At 46.3% G+C, this 22,083-nt stretch overlaps 2 protein-coding genes across 3 annotated transcripts in view; both read right to left on the reverse strand.

Annotated features, from left to right (window-relative positions):
• Nucleotides 1-1,519: 1,519 nt before the first annotated feature.
• Nucleotides 1,520-9,469, reverse strand: MAP6D1 (MAP6 domain containing 1). Its single transcript, XM_059064552.2, is given in 5 exon segments — nt 1,520-3,049; nt 3,636-3,753; nt 8,710-9,244; nt 9,247-9,313; nt 9,315-9,469. Coding segments are annotated over 5 exon segments (864 nt in total). The 5' UTR covers nt 9,378-9,469; the 3' UTR covers nt 1,520-2,968.
• A 3,089-nt stretch (nt 9,470-12,558) lies between these two features.
• The window catches only part of PARL (presenilin associated rhomboid like), a 66,304-nt gene continuing 56,779 nt past the window's right edge, over nt 12,559-22,083 (reverse strand). The window contains exons 8-10 of one of the 2 annotated variants that reach the window (XM_059064550.2): nt 16,713-16,814; nt 16,476-16,573; nt 12,559-12,884 (exon numbers count right to left, since the gene is read on the reverse strand). In XM_059064550.2, coding sequence (XP_058920533.1) covers nt 12,773-12,884; nt 16,476-16,573; nt 16,713-16,814 — 312 coding nt within the window. In that variant the 3' untranslated portion in view covers nt 12,559-12,772. The remainder of the gene's footprint in view (nt 12,885-16,475; nt 16,574-16,712; nt 16,815-22,083) is intronic. The other variant, XM_059064551.2, reaches the window with a different exon arrangement.

A 22,083-nucleotide genomic window follows, 5' to 3' on the forward strand; every position in this document is an offset into this window, starting at 1 on the left:
GCATTGATTAGGCCCCCTTCTTGAATGTTATTTGTGTCAGCCACGGTTTTGACAGGAGCCACGGGACAGACAGTGTCACAGTACCTTAATCGGGGACTCCCTCTTAACTGACTGAAGGCACATGTGAGTGAGGCCAGCGGAGCTGATCCTGCTCAAAGGGTCCCCCGTTGGCCCAGGGTGGGCTGCATGGCCAAGGTTCTCTCAAAAGCTGCTTTTTGGAGTTTGGCCAAAAATCCTGGAGTTATTACAAGGATGAAAGTATTAGTGTTTGTTTGTAATGGGTTTTTCTGAGTTCGACTCACTACGGAGCCGTCAGTCTTGGTCTAAATGACTGTGGGTGACAGGACCCAGGGGCCTCCTCACAGCTGGCTACTGCAGGGCTAACTTTGGTCATGGAATAATTAATTTGAACTCTTTGGCTAAAATTACCTAACAAGCAGATTAAATTGCTTTTTAATTTAATATAAAAATGCTAATTATATAGAAACTTTTAGCAAATATTGTAAGGTGTAAAAAATTTTCAATTATCCGTAGTTCCCCTTCTCAAAGATAGCCACCATCAGTATTCCAGCGCGTTCCTTTCAGTCTTTGTCTGTTTTGTATCATACATATGGCCTAGGTGAGTTGGGACTGTGTGGTTGAGGCTGCTATTTTCTCAGTTGCTTCTGAAGGCGACTCCAGTAACATAATGTTAAGGCCTTATTAAGACCTAGTGGGAGGAAGCTGCTGCTTCAGAATCCAGATCTAATAATTAATGAAGTCTAGTAAGGAAGGCTGTTGGGTTGGGGTGTTTTTGAAAAGCTGTTTGTTCCTGGGTGTGCAGGAGGCCTTCCAGAGGTCAGGCCTCTCTCAGGCAGTGGTGCTCCCCACTGCTGCTGCAATGCCAACACTGCCAGCATGGGGCAGCCTGCTTTACCCCCAGCTCAGTGAATGGGATCTTGAGACAGGCTCTGGGGGAGGGATGGGCATGGCTGGCTATGCGGTGAGACACAGGCAGGGGCTACTGAGAGGGCCTGTCAGTCAGTGGCATCAGATGGACCAAAGCTGCAGATGGGAGTAAAGCAGGCTCCCGGGAAGGGGTGCCTGGACAGGAGAGAGTAAGTACAGCAGCTGTGTTTTGTTGACCATTTACTGTACTAAGCACGCTGCACATAAACACATTCTCTTGGAGGGGGTGGGGTGGGGAGGGGAGTGGCATTACCCATACTTTGCAGATAGGAAACAGAAGCTTAAACTGCTCCCGGCTAGTGAGTGGAGAAGCCAAGATTTGAGCCCAAGACTAGCTTCAAAGACAGTCCTTTTACCCTAGGCTCCTAGCGGGGTTGGGGGGATATGGGTAAGTAAGTGTAAAAGAGTAAGTTTGTGGGTTCTGTTAAATATTACTACATACGACACCAGTGCGACTGCAGCCCAGGGTCAGCGTTCTCAGAATCTACAAGCCTCCAAGGGAGAGCAGCAGTAGCCACGGCACATCAAAGTCCTCTTACTAAGAGGAGATAAAGGAAGACATGAGAAGGCATTCGTGTTTATAATTAATTTAACGAAATAAGTTAAACTGAAACAGTATGTTTCCGTTTTAGTAAAATCTGAGATTGTACCATTAATCTGTTTGCTTCTCACAGAATGCCCAGCACGCAGTCTCTTTTCCCTTAGAAGCATCTAACATGCAAACCAATGAAGTCTGAAATAATAGAACCCTTTGTGTAAGCATATGGTTTTGCGTTTCCCTTTAAAATGATTCTCTCAGAGCATTTCCTTTGCTGGAACGTGCCAGAGCTGGGAGCTAGCACCTCTGAGGGGACTGACTGCCCCTCGCAGCCTGAGCTGGAAACACCCCCCACCTCCGCTCTGAGCTGCTTCTAAAACCTGAACGCCACCTCCTGTGGTGAAAGTAAATGCTCACCTGGCTAAGCCACCTGAGGGCTGGAAAGGGGTAAAGATCCAAAGGGAAATCCTTGAGCTTCCTTACCAAAACTGTCCTCAGCTTGTGCCTCTAATCTCAAGGAACACAAACTCCTCCAAATGTTTCGAGGGCTGCTGTGCAAAGAGGGGACCAGGCTAGTTCCAGGTGGCTGCACTGGCTGGAATTTGTCGAGAACGTCAGGAGAGGGCCTTCCAAAAACAGAATGAGCTGCCTCAACAGCTAGTGAGCTCCCTGTAATGAGATGACGTTTTCAGGTCTTTCAGGGAATGAAGCTAATGCCACCCTTCTCCCAAAGAAGCTCCCAGTTCTTAGTATGGTAGTTCCCATCTAGTCATCAATACGTTAAGGGAACAAAACTGGAGTCAGTAATACTAAGGTAAATGTCATTCACTCTACTTCACTCATCCCAAGAAATGTTTTGTTAAAACCAGGGTCGTCTTGGCCATAAAGAAATTGTCTTTAAAACTGAAACCCTATGACTGATATCCTGCTTCTCTGGGAAACTTCTTCCTGGTTACTTAGCATCATCATGAGTCACATGCAGGTGACAGCCTAAGATTTCTTCTACAGCCTTAACACGTGGGGCCGTTGGTGGGACTCTCCAAGGACACCACCTTGGGTTACCATAGGTTATAAAATTATCATGCAGCCTGCGAAAACAACAACGTGGACATTACTGGATCTTTCAAGGACCTGTTATGTCCATATTCCTCAGCCCCCAACGACCGATTCAGTTCACAGTAGGATTGATCAAGTTCTTCAGATTTAAAAAATGAAGGGTGGCCCAAAGAGGCAATTAAAAAAGATCTGAAGCCTTCCGCACACGTCTCTGAGGCCCAGAGCTGAGCTGGGTGGTGCTGTGTCCCTCTGTGCCTCTGCTCTGCCCGCAGCCTCGTGCAGCTTGGAGAGGAAGTAGTGCCCCACGGTGAGAATGGAGGACCCTCCCCCTCTGACAGCAGGGGCCATCCGGTCCTGAGACCTCACCCCAGTCCCCGGGCAGTGGGTTCTGATCCTCTGTGGCTTCTCGCTCCTCTCCGTGGGCAATCACACGTTGAGGATCCGGGGAGCTGAGGCCTGAAAGATGGCTGAGGGGTTAGGGGCGAACTTCTTCCTCACCTCAGGGACCTGGAAAATGAAATGTGGCCACAGATCAGTGGGCCTTTCCCTCGACTTTCCCCCTCCCCACAGCTCCAGGAAAAAAAATCCCCTCGTCTTTGTCCTTGAGAGTTGGGACTGCTAACCTGAAGGGTCTGCAGTGGGCGGGGTTCCTGCGTTAGTAGACATTGGCCAGATGGAGCACGTGGACCTGAAGATTCTCCCTGAAGCCTCTTTTGGGTTGAGTCAGGAAGCTGAACAGCCCCACCTCCCTTCCAGCTCCTCCTTATGCAAACGCCGGGGCTTCGACAGCTTGTCACTAGGGCTCAGTGGTCAAGGGTAAGATTGGGATTTAAAAGGGAGGGGACACCCTGCTCCCCAGAGAAGTCAGCACTAGGGGGACACACATGTGGCTAACGACAAAGCAGCACCTTGGCTTTCTGTTCGCAAGGGACAATTGGGTGCTCAGACACCACTGTCCCTGGCATAATGCCATCCTACACCATCCAAACCTGACTCCTAGTCCCTAACCTGGAAAAAAAAAAGCCTCTGTCCTCATACCCCCTGCAGCCAGGCACCCAGCCCCCTCGCCCTGCAGCACCAGCTTCGGACTGACCTGGAAGCCAGCCCCGGGGCTGCTGTCCCATCCAGAGCTGTGGGCTGTGATGACTGTGGCGGGTTTCACCTTTGTGGATCTCGATGGCTTTACTCCAGTCCAAGCCTTGAACTCCTGTCTGGAACAGAACACATCACAGCCTTGCACAGGGTCACGTGTCCCTTCCCCTGACCCCTCAGAGGCCTCGGCCCTTGCCCCGTGCTTCTGGAATATTCCTGACCAATATCCACTGCTGAGATGCTGCTTTAGCTGCAGATGTTCCTTTCACCCCTTACAAAGGCAGAACTAGCAGAGGAAGTGTACCCCAGACAGCTCCACCACAAGTTTTCTCTCACGTTGCTGGGGAGCAGTAGGCACAGGCTGTGCTGGGAGTAAGCAGAGCTCAATCAGCAACTGGATCCTACTCATCCCGAACTGCAGCTCCCGGTGTGTGCTGGGCCTCAGAGGCAGCACGTTCCAGCCCTGCCCTCCAGGGCTCCCTATCTTGCCTCCGGGCCACGACAAGGGGCCCTAGAGGCCCAGAACCAGCGAAAGTCGCTCGCCTGCAGCCCACATCGCTGGTGGCCCTTATGTCCAGAGGAGGTGCCGGACTGGACAGCACACTGAACGGTCCTCCATACCTGGTTACAACTGAGGAAGAAAATAAGGCTCAGTGTTATGTTTAGTTTTTAATAACTTGTCTTATTAATCCTACTAACTCCTGCAAAAGTATAAATCATAGTGACCATCTCGAGAAACTAAAGACAACCTGGTGCTGTGGCTTTTGTATGGCGCGGGAGCAGGGAGGGACAGTGGTCTGCATGGGGGGGAGGTGCTGGCTACCTGGAAGGAAGTGACAAGGCTGGCACGGCCTAGCTCCAAGTGCTCAGAGTAGCATTCTTTTGACAGACTTAATTCCTCAGTTCTCTTAAAAAAAAAAAAAGAAAAAAAAAAGACCAATTTTAATTCTATCAACTCCCCTACTATATGGCAGAGACCTCCTGTGCCCACAGGACCCGCTGGCCAAGGTGATGTTCTGAGGAAAAGGGTCCAGATGGCCAGAGGCAGCACCCATATTTGGGCTGGGTCCACGCCTATCTCACCCCATCCACAACCCTGGCCAGGTTTCAGGCCCTGAGGTCAACAAAGCAGCCTTTTCTCCTTAGCAGCACAGCTGGGCACCACTGGGCAGGTCACGTGTGCAGGGAGCAGCTGTGTCTGTCTGTGGTCAGCACTTGGGTACCAGGAGGCGAACTGGGCCGAGGCCCTGTTGGATAACTTTCGCTTGCAAAGCTGCAAGGTTTCAAAGACCAGCTGCCCGAGCCATCTGCTACTGTTTCTCCTGGGGAAGCAGGTCCTCCCCCCTGGGTGTGCCCTTCTGTTCCCACACTGAGCTGAGCCTTGGGTCTGGCAGCCCAAGCCCGCTGCCCCAGGGTGGCTGCAGGGGTCCCAGAGCAGGAAGTGACCAGAGCCAGGGGCTAGAGCAGTGCCTGTGGCTGCTTGTGGGGCAGGCCCTGGTGCTGGAGCCCAGGTGAGAGGGGGGCCGGCAGTGGGGATGGAGAAGGGACGTTGAAGACAGGCTCGGCAGGGCCTGGTGACTGCCTAGGAGATGAGGAGGGCAGGCTAATGGCCTGCCGAGGAGGCCGAGGAGATAACACAGGACTAGCTGAGTCCACTGTGCCTCACCAAGCAGTTCCCACCATTGTCCACCTCATGTGAGCCTCAGCTGGACCTTGAGGGCCGCAGTCCCTCCTGCTGAGGGGCAGGGAGCCACCCAGGGCATTGCAGAGCGCCCAGACTGAGAATCCTGACGCCTGGGTTCTCAGGCCACCATGGCTTCAAACAAATCCCTGAACTTCCCTAAGCCTTCCCGATGGGCACCTGGAAAAGTGGGAGTCAAGTCTGGCACTTTGACTGTTGGCCCTTTAACTGACTCACCCAGGAAGGAAAGAGGGAGATGACTGGGCCAGGGGTGCTGACACACCGTATTCTGGAGGGAAGGCTCTGGGAGGAGCTGGTCAGGAGGAAGGACCCACTGCCCATCTGGCTGAGTGAGGTAGGTCAGTTCTCACCTGGAGACCAAGGGCCAGGCGAGGCAGGACCTGCTGGGGTGGGGAGGAGTAGCCACAAGTACCTATCCCTTAGGCTCTCTGGATCTGTTCATTTCCTTTGCTTTGTAAATTTCTTTAAATAATTCGCTTAGCTAATGTGCATCTTTCAAAAAGGCAGGCGGACGGAGTTGCTCATTCCAGTAGTAGAGCTGGGAGATGGGCGGTCCCCAAGGTCGGCTCGCACGGTGCTGGGGGAGCCAAGTTCAGCAGTGGTCCTATGTCTCTGCTAGGTGACCCAGGCAGCTAAGCTCTTGCTATTTCTGCTTTACAGACGAGGAAAGGGTCAGCGGGGCCAAGTGACCCACCAAGTTTATATACCAGGAAGGAGAGCTCTAGTGAGTCCCAACTCTTGCCCAACTCAGTACTTTTCCACCACTGCCGGACACAGGTCAACCTGATTCAGAGGAGGCAGCATCTCAGGGGATGATAACCTATTGGGGGCACAGATTTGCTCTCTGAGGCAAGACACACTTGGGTTCTGCTCTGCGTGACCTCGTGCCAGCCACTCAAGTTCCTCACCTATAGAATGGGGACAGCAAGAACTGAACTTATTCCAGGGCGTTATTGTGAAGTCTTGGGGAGATAATCTGTGGGAAGTCCTAAGCCTGGTGCCTGGTACGTGCCAAGCAGAGAGTAATAACAGTACCTTTATTATCACTGGAGCTGGAAGGACCCAGAAGGACATTCATCTGCTCAGCAAGGGTGAGGGACGGCTTCTAAAAGTCCAGCCTTTGCTTGGACACTTCCAGTGAGCAGGAGTGATCAAGGAGATCACTTTCAGTGAGTAAGGTCACCATGTGACCTTACCCATCGCAGTCAGTTCTAATTATTAGAAAGCGCTTCCTTCCCTGAGCTGAAGCTATCTATCTCCCTGCAAGTTCTGCCCCCGTCTGTGCCTGGAACATCAGCCACTTGAAGGCGCTGCACACCCAGGACCTCTGGCCTTCCAGACCTGTCACCATTCAAGACCCCTCCAACTGGTTCAGGGCCCCATCATGCAGCAGTCGGCACCATCCACTGCCTGGCTGGGGCCCCAGTGCTGCGGCTCAGTGTCTGTCCTGCCCGACACCCCTGGCTGCATTTCTGCAGCTCAGCTTGAGCACAGGTCCCTGAACACAAGACCCACCCTGAAACAGCCACTCCCCATCGAGTTCCTTAAAACCTGCATGCCCGTGAAGGAACCTCTCTGGGGAGACAGAATGTTCCACGTGTCTGGATTATGGTGGTGATGCCCAGGTGTATACAAAAGTCATCCAGCTGTACACTTACAGTGGATGAATTTTACTATATGGAAATTATACCTCAATACAGTTGATTTTAAAAGTAATAAAATTGAAGGGGAAAGTTCATACATTTTGGCCCTTAATTCCACAGGTAGGAATTCATACTAAAGAAATTATTGTATAAGCAAAGATTTAGCTACAAGAATGCTGATCAAAGGAGATTTTTTTCTCTAAAATTTTTTGTTAAAGGTAATACATGTACTATTTTTTTTTTAGAGCAGTGGTTCAGGGAATTCCCTGGTGGTCCAGTGGTTAGGACTCCGTGCTTCTATTGCAGGGGGCATGGGTTACATCCCTAGTCGGGGAACTAAGATCCTGCAAGCCACGTGGCACAGCCCAAAGAAAAAAACAAGAAAACAAAGCAGTGGTTCAAAGGGGCAGAGTGAAAAGTCCCTCAGTCTCCTTTCACCCCTGGAAGGACTGGAACTCCTTCCCCTTCTTCCTCTCCCTAAAGGTTACCATTTTCCACACATCCATGCAGAGACATCCTACGCTTATTTCAGCAGATATGTATGTATCAATAACCCCTTTAAAAACACAAACAGTAGCAGATGTATCGTTCTGCATCTTTTTTGACATCTTCTATTATCAGTACATTCTGGACTTCCCAGTAGCCCATCCTATGGCAGACGTATAATTAACCAATCCCCTACATCAGTAGGACAATGGACAATGGAAACAACTGTTTCCATTTTCTGCTGCACATTGTTGACACATACCTTATACTCCTTAGCTCCCACCCCATGTTCAAGGTTACCTGTAGGGAAAATTTCTGCAAGTAACTAAATCAAAAGAACAGTGTTTTTAATAGCCCCAAATCAGAAACACCCTAAATATTTAACGACATGAGAGTAAGTTAATATTTGGACATATATATCAATATATGGATAATGTATATCCATAGATAAAATACTGCATATCCATTAAAACTTATGTTGTAGAAGAGCATCTAGTAACATGGAATTACATCCACAATACGTGAAAGAAAAAAAAACAAACGTGTACAGTTACAAATTTAACTATGCCAAGAATTTTAAACAGGTATGCACTCAAATGCATGTTAGGATTAGAAAGAACTACAAGTTTGGGGTAGGATTAAGGGCATACTCATTTTCTGTGTTGTAATTTCCAATTTTTCTGATCACTTTTAATAAGAAGAGAGAAAGCCCTCTGTTGTCCAAGGGCAGAACACAGGCCTGTCCTCAGTGAAAGCCACGTGAGCTGCCCTCAGTCACTCAGTGGCATCTCTAGGGGACCACCCACTTGGAAGCTCTGCATTTGGTCCTCACCACCAACGCCCCCACAGAAGGCGATGCCTCAGGCAGCTGGCCTGCGAGCACCCCTCCTATGGCTAGGCCCACCTGGTGGAAGTTAATGGGAAGCGGATTTTAACTCGGTCGAAGGCAGGCTTTCTGACAGGACTGCCCGAAAGGGCAGCGAGTGAGGTAGTGAGCTCGCCGCCACGGAGGTGCTCGCTCGCTCACTCCGAGTCTGGTCTGGGAGCATCGAAGGAGACGCTGGCAGTGCCAGGAACCAACGGGGATGACCTCGGAGGCTGCCCGCAGCTCTCGAAGTCGTGTGGGATGTGGGGTCCAGGCGCCTCCTCCCTCCCGCCCACCCTGGTCCTCCAGGCTCCCCAGCTCAGTCTCCTGGGACCACGGGATTTGCGTACGATGCGCTCCCCTGCCCCCAGCCTCATACCTGTACGATGTGGTCGCCGCTGCAGCCGCATCTGCGTCGCCGACGGGGAGCACGTAGACCCCCCGGCTGTAGGGCGCGGGGGGCTTGATCCTGCGGCCGTCCGCTCCCGGCCCGCGCCCCAGTGTTGCATCTCTGGGCCCCGCGGGCGCCGTCCACACGCCGAAGTCCCGCTGGTACTGAGTAAGTGGCACATCCCGGCCGGGGTCCCGCGCGCCTGCGGGGGACGGGCCCCTGCGCGAGGTGGCACCGCCCAGGCCCGGCTCCTCGCTCTCGAGGTCAGAGTAGCTGTGCAGGGTCAGTGGCACGGCCACATCGGAGCGGTCCAGCTGGTTCCAGCGCCGCGCCAGGCAGCAGAGGCGGCTGATGCAGGGCCACGCCATGCTGGCCCCAAGCGCCAGGGCCCCCGGCGCCAGACTCCTTGCGCTCCGGGCCGCGCAGCCCCCGCCCCGCGGCCCCGCCCTCGCAGCCCTCCCGGCGCCGCTGCAGCCCCGCCCCCCGGCCTGGGGGTGGCCACCCAGGGAGCGGAGGGCTGGGCCGCTGGGGCAGGGCTGGAGCAGGGCACCGGTGAGAGAAGAGGGTAAGGCTGGAGGGATGCAGAAACCGGGGCTGGGGTTGCAGTAACTGAAACCGCCCAGAGGCACAAGTGTCCAACTTGAAGAATGTCTCATAATTTAATCCAAAGTTCCCTAAATACTGTTTTATAATTTAGACCTGGCTTCGCAGAGGCCGAGGGCTGGATGGCGACAATTCCTAGCTGATCGCCCTCCGCCAGCCCCCAGGCTGCAGCCCGCCTCCCGGAGGGTCTGTTAGACCCCGCCGACAGGGGACAAGCGGTGGCAGCCAGACTTGCGCAATGCTGCAGCGCGGGGCTCGTGGGCACGCAGGGGGAGACGCGCGATGAGGGGATCACAGGGAAGATTTGGGGCCGCGCTTCCCATATAACGCGGGTTTGAATCAGCCGTTATGATGCCAAATTTGGGACATCCAATTCAGCTTCCACTGAGAATTGGCATTAGCCCTCAACTGATATTTCCTTGAGGCCTAAAATCCCTAATTTTAAAGCATGGCCATAAAGGCTTGCTTATAAAGCTGCCACAAATCTTTGGCCACTATACTATAAAAGTTTTTCTCCCTCCTGTGCAGAGCTAAGTACAGGTAATCCTCCAGGCTATAGGTCAGTCTGTTTAATGCACGACAGGGTATCAAACAGCTCCCTGGCCACACGCAAACGCTTCCTGAATATTTGACACTAGCCCTCAGTATGCACTGCAGACCAATTGCTAGCAACACTATTGAAACAGCATTAATTACCCAGTGCTCCATCTCAAGCGTACACTTGGACAGTATCCAGCCTGCACCTCAGAGGGAGGACTGCAGTACAGCCCTGGCCATCAGAATACAGATTCCTCTCCCAAACCACTGCCTATCTTAGCTTGAAGGCACAGTAAAGTGACACAACGACTGCCCGAAGTGGCAGCAGTTCAGCTGCCTTGGCCAGGCCATGGCCCAAGAGGCAGCAGCAGAGGAGCCTGCGTACCGTGGAGACACTGGGAGATTACACACCTGCTCAGGGTACACTGGCTTTGTGTGACTTATGTATGCCAGGCCCTGGGTCAGCCACCTGGGAGATTGGTGACTAAAACACTCCGTTCTGCAGAAGAAAAAAGAGCAGCCCTTCTTGTTTTGATTTCTTCATTCACTAAACAACAGTCAAAGAGCACTTACAATGTGCCTGGAATAATGCTGGGTGCCTTCAGGAGGTTTACAGTGCAGTGGGTGACAGACGTGGAAACCAGTGTAATAGAGCTTTCCAACAGCGGAGAGAGGGCCAGGGGCCTGGACTCGCCGCCCGTAGTGAGGGAGGGTAGCGGGGTCGGGTGGGAATGCAGGGTCCAGGGGCCCAGCCACGGGCAGCAGAGGCTGGACCACGGAGGGCCTTGGTAGCCACACTAGGGAGTTTCCATAGGCGACAACAGGAAATGACTAAAGTGTTTTTAGCACTCTGTGGCCTTGTGGAGAAGTACAGGACATTTTAGAGAGCAGCTGGAGAACAATCTTAACAACAGTCCAGGTTAGAGACAAGGGACTGAACTTAAGGCACTGGTAGTGGAGAGAAGGGGCTGGATTCTAGAAATGAGAGGTGAGAGAGGGAAATCTAGAATGGCCCCAGATTTCCGGCTTAAGCCAGGAGTGATATTTGATGTGCCTGCATAGTGGGGCCCGAGGACCTGGAACTATGCCTGGGACATAGTTCCATACTGTCTACAAAGTAGACATATGTACTGAGTGACAGCTTAGAGATATTCAGTGGGTCCAGAGCTCAGAAGACATTCTCACAGAGATAAATGAAGCCACAGAAATGGAGAGACACAGACAGTTAAGAGTGCACTCCTGGGACACCACACTTCAGAGGGCAGTGGAGGTGGCACAGGCTGAGAGGCACGCTACCAAGGCAGAGCACGGCCTTGGGGTGCTCACGTGCCAGCAGAGAAGCCAAGATGAGAAAGCAAGATACCCCACCGGGCAAACAGCAGAGTAGGGACAGTTGCCAAAGCCATGGACAGTTAGGCTTGTGCTTCTGGAGCTGGGCGCTGACCTCCCAAGGCCTCTCACAGGTAGGTAACTTGACCTTCCAAACGTTCCTTCTCTAAACATCACAAAACAGAGAGAGCAGACATGTCTTTGTTGCCTGTTTTCCAGATCTGCCCACGGACGACATGAATTTCATTTTGGACTCCATATGGAATGTCCATGTGATCTCAGCCTCCCATCCCATCTCTGAGAAACACTTCTTGTCTCATCTGTAAGTCACAGGGTTCTTAGCGTAACTACATATTCAGAAATGTCAAAGCACAGCAGTGTGACCTTGGGCAGTTCCCACACATGACCACCCTGGTTCCTTACTGGCAAAATGAGGGCTGGGTTAACAAAAGTTCTCTCTCCTTAAAGTGACATTAGTTTAGACTATTCTAAACTAGAACAGAGTCCCCTGCCTGGCAAGAATGACCAGTACTTTGCAGCAGGGAAGAGTCCGGCTTGGTGGGAAAAAGATGAAGAACCACCATAACTGGACAATTCCTATGTGCTGGGCACATGCTGCCATTCAGCTCTCAACACCGTGTGAGGTGAGCACGACTCCCTTCCTTGTCATGAAGCCAGGCACTCTGTGCCCGCCACCATGCAAGCCCGGCCCTCTCCAGCGCAAGGTGCAAAATTTAGTATAACCTTTTGAGATCAACCAAAAGACTCAAAAACTCTCCTATAAATCCTTTCAAGAAAAACTTTTAAATTCTCAAATCGCATTTCCTAGAAATAATTCTCAATCACGAGGACAAGTGAGTTCCACTACAGTGAAGTTATGATGGCGACCACTGTCTGCTATGTCAGTATGACGCTCCACACTTCAGAGAATGTACTTTTTCCAACATAAGATGCTATTAGGCTCAGATTCAAGTCTGAATTTATCCAAGATACTTCCTTCTAATTCTTAATTTAGTTACAATTTTAACCTAGAAAGCAAAACCTAAAAATAGCTTTCTGTATATGTCACTCACTGCCACGAAACATTACCTACCTTTTTGGGAACATTTAGAAAATATTGCAGCTGTTATTTCAGACCCATGCCAGAAAGAAGATGCTCTTAACTTTTACCTGTCAACCAAGCAAGGAAAGGGGTAGGTAAGTAAGAGTAAATATTCAGCAGAGGTGCTAGAAGGCCAACATTAAAAAACAAGCTCCTCTGAGTTCCAATCAGACCTTTCCATGTATTCAAACTATGTTAAATATAACAACGAACAGCAAGATTCCAGGGCAGCATTAGTGCTCTTCAAAAGAGACATATACCTGCTGTTTACAAACTAGAGATATAAACCTTTATTTCACAACTTTGTCATAATTCACTTTCTAATGAGACATGTACTGGGGACATAGTTTAAAATACTGGGAAAGTTAGATGCTCAGTGTCTTCCAGGAAGGAGCAAAGATGTGGTCACTCCAGGGCCGATGCATTCCTAGGGCTTCAGGCAGCATGGACCAGTCGTACCAGTATTGTCCAACCCCAGTTTTACTTAGAGCCACCTCTTTTTTTGGGGCCGTTAGTCCTCATTTCATGCCAAATTTTCACTAGAGGCTCCCTGTTCTTCCAAATGAGTTCATGACCATAAGTAATATACCATCTGGGGAAAAGAAAAACAAACCAGGTCCAACATTCAAACAGTATGACATACAAATGCCAAGTACTATGATGATATCAAGCTGACATTTTAAAAACTGAATGCCACTGTCATTTACTATCCAGCATATTAAAATAGCTGATTAATTTATTTAATGTAGATCAATGACTTACCTTTAATATATAGAATACATAAAAGATGGAAATAGGATGGACCATGTGTGACTGCTCCAAAACTGTAAGTACTACACACACACACACTACTTTTAATTCACCACAACCCTGCAAATCAAGTATCACTTTTCCCATTTACGAACATGAAGAAATCAAGTCTGAAAGAAAGTCATTTGCGCAAGGCGCTAACAGCTTCTAAGTGGTCAATCAAGCACTCACTACCAGGTCAGAGTGATTCTAAGCCTGGACTCTTTTTATTATGTCAAGTGTAAGAAATGTCAGAATTAGAATTTACTAATAATGATGGCTATACTAATTTCAATGCCTCTCCTTCCTCACCTTCAGCCTGGCTACACAAAAGGATCCAAATTCTGCCCACCTTTTAAAATACAGCTCCAATCCCCATCCTCCTGTTAAAAAATGCCTAAAAGCAGCCTGAAGCAATGAGCCGAGGAAGCTGAAACACTGAGAGGTTTAGCAGTTTAACTTGCTCAGGCTGCACAACTAGGAATCACCAAACTGAGACTAGAACCCAAATCTGACCCTGTAACCTGTGCTCTAACCGCGGGGCTACACTTCAGTCTCTCGGGAGCATCTGCTTAAGCTGAGGAACACACGGGGAGTGAGATCAGAAGCCCTAGGCCCAGGGTCTGCACGACCAGGAGCTCTACCCGAGGGCAGTACAGGCTGCACAAGGAGCTAAAAGGCACCTGCCAACCCGGGGAGCTTCCCTGGAGGAGGGGGATTTGGAATGGCTATTTTAAAAAGCTTTTGTTATTGAAACTTTTATTTTTGCCCAGGTTTCCCCAAACAGACTTCATGTTACCTGAGGCAGAAACTAGATTTTGTTGATCTTTCACCTTAGACAGCTGACTGAAAAAATGCTCTATTCAACTTAATTGATATCAGAATGGCAATTTAATGTTTTAACATTTTTTAATGTTTGGAGCATGTATTTTTTTATTACAAAGGGCTTGAATTGTACCTGAATCCTAATTCTCACTAAATATAGTTAAAATTTAACAATAAAAAGTCACCATTAAAATTTTGAAAAATAATCAGTAATTTTACAGAAAGAAAAAAAGCATTTTAAAAACATGCAAATTTATTAATAGGCATGTTAACAAAATTCTTTTGGGCTTAGAGTGACGTTCTCTGGTGAACTTAAGACAAGAGAAAAAGGATCACCCTATGATTCAAATGCAATTATAAAATTCTTAAAAGAAATGAAACACTTGTGAGGAACTCTCCCATTAGTAAAGTGTCTTCTCAAATCTTTTTAACGTACTTATTTCAAGCTAAGAGTCAAACACTTTCATCTCACAGGTACATTGTTTTGATTATACTCGTAAGTTCAAATGTAATTGGTCATTTGGTTAAATTAAAATTAGGAAAATATTTCAAACTGACAATTTTTGAGGTATCTTTTTTTTTTTCCCCCCTGTACGCGGGTCTCTCACTGCTGTGGCCTCGCCCACCGCGGAGCACAGGCTCCGGACATGCAGGCCCAGTGGCCACAGCTCACGGGCCCAGCCGCTCCGCAGCACATGGGATCCTCCCAGACTGGGGCACAAACCCACGCTCCCTGCACCGGCAGGCAGACTCTCAACCACTGCGCCACCAGGGAAGCCCTGAGGTATCTTTTTTTCTGTTTGTTTTTGGTAGCAGCCTCACAGTCTAGTGCTCAGTCTGAAACTCTAGCTCTCCAGTGACCTTGGATAACTCCCTTCTTTAAGCAGTTTCCTTTCTGTAAGTTGGACTACCTCACAGAATGTTAAGAGTATTAAATTACTCCTTAGCGTAGGCACACAGCAAATACTCAATATACATTAGCTATCATTACTGCAGCAGTACAAGGTGAAGACCATAAAATGTAGTCAGGGACATAAAGTCAAAGCAATGTGCAGGAGGTTACTAACAGATCTTTACCTTTTCTAACATCTTCAATCTAGACTGAGGAATCTTTACCATTAAAGATGTTAGAAACGATGAATTCTAGATATGACCAAGATCTAGTAAATGAAAGGTGTTGAAATTAGAAACAGCAAAGAGAAAGGATTCCTCTGTCTTTCAGATTCTGGACTTTAAAATGCATTTGAACAGTTTTCAGAACAGAAAAAGGTCATCTAATTATAGTTGAGAGGAATAAAAACCTGCTGGGGAAAAGATCCTTTAAGTATACATGGAAGGAGCCAGGTAAATTTAGAGTTCACAAAACAAAACCCCTTTTCATCAGTCTTTATGTTTCTCATACTGTAATACCAGGTCAGTTTTTACTATTTATAGTGGGCTGCTGTTAAAGCTCGAACTCACACATGCTATTCTTTAATCATCACTGAAAATTATAAATGGCATAATGGCATTTAGTTCCACCGCCTACTGGGCAAAACTGCTCCACTTAGAATAGACTTTTCTACTTTTTTTTAAAATTAAAAAACTAAGGTTTCCCACTGTTGTGAAATAAAGTAAAAAACAAATAAGGGTAAAAGGCAACATTATGCAAGAAAAGAGAGGCCATCAGGGATCCAGCATATCAGACAGACAACAGCTCTGCTGAAGGGCCTCTCACAGTCAGATGGACTCCAGGAGTCCTGAGGACGTTCTATGACAGCATCGCTACAGCACTACTATGTTTTAGGCAAGAGTCCATTGCCTGAAGCACAAGTGGGAGATCTTGTAACCACAATATAACTGTAATCACTGTGGTGTGACAGAGGCGGGGAGGGCTTTGGATCTGGGTTTAAATCTCTGCTCTGCTACTTAAGAGCTGTTTGACCTAGGGAAGATCACTTCTGAGCCTCAGTTTCCATCAGTGAAAAAGAGGTAATAATTATATAATGCAAGGTAACTAGCTCAGTGCCTGCAACACAACAGATGCTCAATAAGTAGTCAACACGAGTTTATGACATCTGGCCTCTACTCCAGTCAAGCAGCAGGCACCCGCACACTCATCGCAAGCAGAGGACCAGTTCCACCCACTCAGGGTGTCTGCCCAGCACTGGTGAGGTCAGTGGTAGCCAGGCAGGGGAGCAGGGTAGGGACTGGGCAGGGGAGATGTGGCTTGAGAGTGGGGAAAGGAATACAGCACAGACTAGGGGGCTCGGCAACAGTCTCCAAGAAGGAGTGGAATTTTGACAGTCATGAGTTCAGGTGACTTGAGGTTAAGGGGAGGGTAAAGGCACAGATGGTCTCCATCTACAAATGAGCAAGGCAGGGGCAGGGCCAACAGTCTCACGTTCCCATCTCATATGGTGAAGCTGCTCAAGACCAAAGCAAACCATGTTGCGATTTCCTTGTCCTCCCAACCCCACCTGCCCTGCTTCCATCACAGAAGTAACTACCTTATTCTGCCTTCCTTAGGGGTACGGGGAGGGAGATGAGCTGAGAAAGCAGTGTAACAGTCAATCATACTCAAACTTACATTCCAAAGAGAGCTCCCCCAAGATGTGCTGCATGATCAAAAAATTTCCATCCCAGGATCATTCCTGCTGTATCCATGGCAATAATGGCTTTTAGGGCCTGAAAGCCAGCAAAAGAGAACAGAACTGATACAACTTTGATTCCTCCAGCACTGACATTTCTAATTTAAGGGCAAGAATTCAGTCAATGTAAAAATATCACCACTGTCCCCAGCACTTCACTTCATAAAAATACTCACATTCCCTGCCGTGAACGTGAACATTGGAAGGAAGATAATGGCGAGCCTCCCTTCTGGGATCTTAGTGCAGACAGCTGCAAGGACAGTCATGATTGCGCCCGACTGCAAATTAACACATTGGGGAAAAAATGAAAGTCTCATTGTGCAACTGCTTAGTGACTACAACGTCTAAAGTAGAAATACTTTTTCCAGAAAGCTTACAAGCCACACATTTCCAGGTGAGCACAAAGTTAAAAAGCTTTCCATTACTAACATACAAAATATCAGGCAAAGGGACTCCAAGTCTGTGATACGGTAACCACCTGGCAAGGACTGAACTACAGGCAATAAGATGTAACAACCAGCATGTCAGCAGTTAATGAACTTCAGGGACAGTGTTACGTGTGTCACATGCATCATTTCATTTAATGACTAAAAAAGGACTTCTCAAACTTCAACAAAACTCCTTGAGGGACTTCCCTGGTGGCGCAGTTGTTAAGAATCTGCCTGCCAATGCAGGGGACATGGGTTCGAGCCCTGGTCCAGAAGATCCCACATGCGCGGAGCAACTAAGCCCGTGTGCTGTAACTACTGAGCCTGCACTCTAGAGTCCGTGAGTCACAACTACTGAGCCCGCGTGCCACAACTACTGAAGCCCGCACGCCTAGAGCCTGTGCTCCACAAGAGAAGCCACCGCAATGAGAAGCCCACGCACCGCAATGAAGAGTAGCCCCCAGTCGCTATAACTAGAGAAAGCCCACGTGCCGCAATGAACACCCAACACAACCGCATAAATAAATAAAAGAAAATTTAAAAAAACACAAAAACTCCTCGAACCAGAGAGTGAGCATGAATTTGCCCTAAGAAACCCAAATGTGTGGAATTTCTCCCAAATTTAATGTTTTACCATAAATCACATGAAATTTGTATCCTACTTCATCATAACACTAAACATTTTCCTTAAACGTTTGACAAATGTTCTGCTCCAGGAAAGCATGCCAAATTTATCCCATGGCTCTGCATGACCACGCCCCTCACAGCATCCTCCCAGGGACACGCATGCATCTGCCTGCTTGAGAAGCACTTTCCCCAACAGCCTTGTATTTGAGAATAAAAATCGAAACTTAAAAACCTTATGACCAGTAAGTCAACCATTTCTTGTTATAATTGAAATTATAATTGCTGTATAGTTTTATCGTCTATTGTGTTTTTCCACATTGCTATATAACCTTCATAATTTAAATTGGTAATGGCTATGAAATATCTCTTGGATAAATTGTGATAATTTAACTAAACTTTCTTAATGTCACACATGTTCCTAATTCCTCTAACTGCTACAATACTTGAGAAATTGGATCATAATCCCTTGTTTACATTAAATCTCACGATAATCATTCATTCATATACTTGAGTCCTACCAAGCACTATGCTAGATGCTGGGGATATGGAGGGGAACAAAATTGACAGTCCCTGCCTTAATGGAGCTTACAGACTGGCATGAAAGACATAAATGAGTAAAAACAACAAAATATATAATCAGTTATGATGGGGAAGCACAGCAACTGCCAAACTGTTTTCCAAAGTGGTTTTAGTGTTTTACTTTCCTACCAGCAGTGTATGAGATTTCCAGTTCCTCAACATCCTCACCAACACTTGGTATGGTCAGTCTTTTAAATCTGTAATATAGGTTTACAGTGATATCTCAGTGTGGTTTTAATTTTCATTTTCCTAACAACTGATGATGTTCATCTTTTCATTTGCTTAGTTGCTATCCATACATCTTCTTTGAAGTGTCTGTTCAAACCTTTTGCCCATTCTTTTTGAACTTTTCTTTATATAGTCTGGACACAAGTCCTACATCAGACTTCTGACATGCAAATATTTTCTTTTAGCATGTATCTTATCTTTTGACAGTGTCTTTGGAAGAGTGTAAGTTTTTAACTTACATGAAGTCTGCTTTATTAATTTGTGCTTTTTGGTCTCTCAACTATGAAATCTTTGCCTAAAATAAGGTCACAAAGAGTTTTTTCCTATGTTTTCTTCTCTAAGTTTTTATTTTAGGTTTTACATTTAGGTCTGTTTCACTTTGAAAAAAACTCCAAAATACTCCCAAACCAGATTCACCAATTTTTAACATTCTGCCACATTTCACTTATCATTTTTTCTTTATATCCGTACATTTTTTCCTGAACCTTTTGAGAGTAGGCTGCATATATCATACCCTTTTACCCCTAAATACTTCAGTGTATATTTCCTAAGAACTTGAATATCTTTATATATCCTACAATACAGTTCTCAATTTCAAGGAATTTTATACTGATATATTATACTTTCATTTAATGTATAAACATATTCCAGTTTTATCAACTGTTCCACTAATGCCCTAGCAGCTGTTTTTCCCCACCTAATGCATTTAGTTGCCATGTCTCCTTGGTCTCCTAAAAGCTGGACCATTTCCACAGCGTTTTTTAAAAAGGGGGTCCCTTTTCCTTAAAAGCCTCTAACTAAAAAAGGTGAAAATAAAGAATCTCTGCATGGGGTAGGCTAAACATTTGTCTAAAAAGCAAGTTGTGGGAATTCCCTGGTGGTCCAGTGGTTAGGACTCCGCACTTCCACTGCCAGGGGCCCAGGTTCAATCCCTGACTGGGGAACTAAGATCCCACAAGCCACACAGTGCAACCAAAAAATAAATAAATAAAATAAAATGTCATTTAAAAAAATTAAAAAGCAAGTTGCAATTTATTCAGACACATAAATATGTTTAATGTATAATAAGTACAATAAGTTATAGTCACAAAGAAACTGGCTTTACATAGAAATGCACAGCTAATGAGAATTTTCTTTAATATTTAAATTTCTGTAATGAGGACTTAAGATGGAGAATATAATCATCTATGGAGGAGCAATTTAGAGGGTACAGGATTTTAGTGCTCTTCTTTCAATTCAGCTCACCAAATTATATTTGTTTCATTTTGGGGAAAAGTATAATTTTATTGGTTTTTTTTCTCTCTCAGAAAATAAGGTCTCAACTTGATTTCTTCTGGGTTTTGTTGAGTTGACTTTTTTAGGTTTTATTTAAAAATCTAGGATACTCAAGTTGCACATCTTAAAGCCTGAAAGGTGAAGGGTCACTCTTTAACTTTCAAATTCTCAGTGACACTGACATCCACTCTGCTTAATACAGTATATGCTGGTAGATTATAGTGGCAGATGTTGAAGTTCTAGCCAAAACAAATCTTTCAGAACAAATATAAATTTGGCCAGTATAACATGTTGCACCCTAGAGGAACCATGACCCAGCAAGTTTTGTGGGGAATCCCATCTTCTGAGGTAGTGCTGATATCCTTCCTTGAAAGCTGCTGTGATACATTAAGGACGTGGAGTGGGGAACCAGCAAAAGAGTGAACAAATTATGGAGGCTGTGTGTGCATGTGTGTGTGTCTTCACAAGGCAGCAACTGCCTTGTGAAGGGAAGTCAGGATTTCTGAAGAACCTCGTGTGTTACTATCGCAGAATTACATAGGAGCCAGTTTGGTAAATATACAATAGCAGACAATTTATCTTAAATAGAGAATACAGAATTCTGACTCCTAACCTCCACTGCAAAATTAACATGTATCTCCAACACCCAGCCTATCCCTTTTAATAGGTAGTTGACTTTGTTTCCTTGTTCTTTCATTTTTTTAGCCTAAGCCCTGGGTTGTCTTTTTCCACTTGCATGAACTCATGTCTTAGGTTCTCCTTCTGAGGAATATTAATGCTGTCCTTCCACCTTGTAGCTTCCCCAACCCATTCCTAGGAATGCAGTATGAGCTGGTTTCCCTGTTTACGCTGACTGGCAACTATATATTAAAGGGCTGCGGACTTCGCGGATGCCTGGGGCTCATAAGTCTCTAAAGTTTTAGTAATTCCTAAAATGTAAGATAATACTTTATTCTGAAGCAACTCTTCACACAGAAGACCCAAAACAGTTGGCGATTAAGAGAGGTAGATGTTATTTTCCAGAAATAGCCTTTTTAATATAAAAAAGTAGGGACCTTTCCTTTTAATAATTGGGGCAATCAGAGTCAATTATAAGAGCACCTTTTAGAAATTTTTCTCCTAGGTGTTTAACATCCTATTTTGAAATAATTCAAATCTTACAGAAAAGTTTGCAGAAATAGTATAAAGGACTCCCAAGTCTTTAAACATAAAAAATAAAAGTGGGCTTCCCCTGCCGCATAGCACAGGGAGATCACCTCTGTGCTTTGTAACCACCTAGAGGGGTGGGATAGGGAGGGTGGGAGGGAGGGTGATGCAAGAGGGAAGATATGGGAACATATGTATATGTATAACTGATTCACTTTGTTGTAAAGGAAAAACTAACACACTATTGTAAAAACAGTTATACTCCAATAAAGATGTTTAAAAAAAAAAAAAAGAAAAGCAACTCCTAAAGCAAATTAAAAAAAAAAAAAAAGAAAAGAAAAAAAAAAAGTGGGCTTCCCTGGTGGCGCAGTGGTTGAGAGTCCACCTGCCGATGCAGGGGACACGGGTTTGTGCCCCAGTCCAGGAAGATCCCACATGCCGCGGAGCGGCTGGGCCTGTGAGCCGTGGTCACTGAGCCTGCGCTCCGCAACGGGAGAGGCCACAGCAGTGAGAGGCCCCGTACCACTAAATAAATAAATAAATAAATAAATAAATAAATAAAAGCGAGTTGGGTTTACTGAAGTATAAGTGACACACAAAAAAATGCACATGTTTAAAGTTTATAATTAAGTTTTGACACATAAATACCTATGAAACCATGGCCACACTCAAGATTATGAGTGTGGCCAAAAAGTTCATCATCCCCAAAAGTTCCCTGGTGCTCCTCTTCAGTGCATCCCTCCTGCTCCTCCCCCATTCCTAGGCTACAACTTCTCTACTTTCTGTTAAGATAGATTCACTTTGAGTTTTATATTAATGGAATCATACAGCATATACTCCTTTTTGTTGTTGTCTGGCTTCCTTTACTCTGGATAGTTATTTTGAAATTCACCCATGTGGTTGTATCAATAATTTATTCCCTTACATGGGTGAAAAATATTCCATTGTATGGTTATACCATAATATGTATATTCATTCACCTGATGGACATTTGAGTTTTTTCTAGTTTTGGCTGTTACAAAAAAAGCTGTGAACATTTGTGTACAACCCTTTATGTTCTTTCATTTCTCTTGGGTAAACACCTAGGAGTGAAATGGCCAGATCATATGGTAAATAGAATATTATCTCCATCTAAAGCACTCATTACAGAAATTTAAATATTAAAGAAAATTCTCATTAGCGGTGCATTTCTATATAAAGTCAGTTTTTTTGTTATTAAATTTTATTTATTTTAATTTCATTTTTCCTCTGACTTTATTTTTTA

Source organism: Kogia breviceps, chromosome 5 (assembly GCF_026419965.1).
Source record: "Kogia breviceps isolate mKogBre1 chromosome 5, mKogBre1 haplotype 1, whole genome shotgun sequence".
Classification (NCBI taxonomy): domain Eukaryota; kingdom Metazoa; phylum Chordata; class Mammalia; order Artiodactyla; family Physeteridae; genus Kogia; species Kogia breviceps.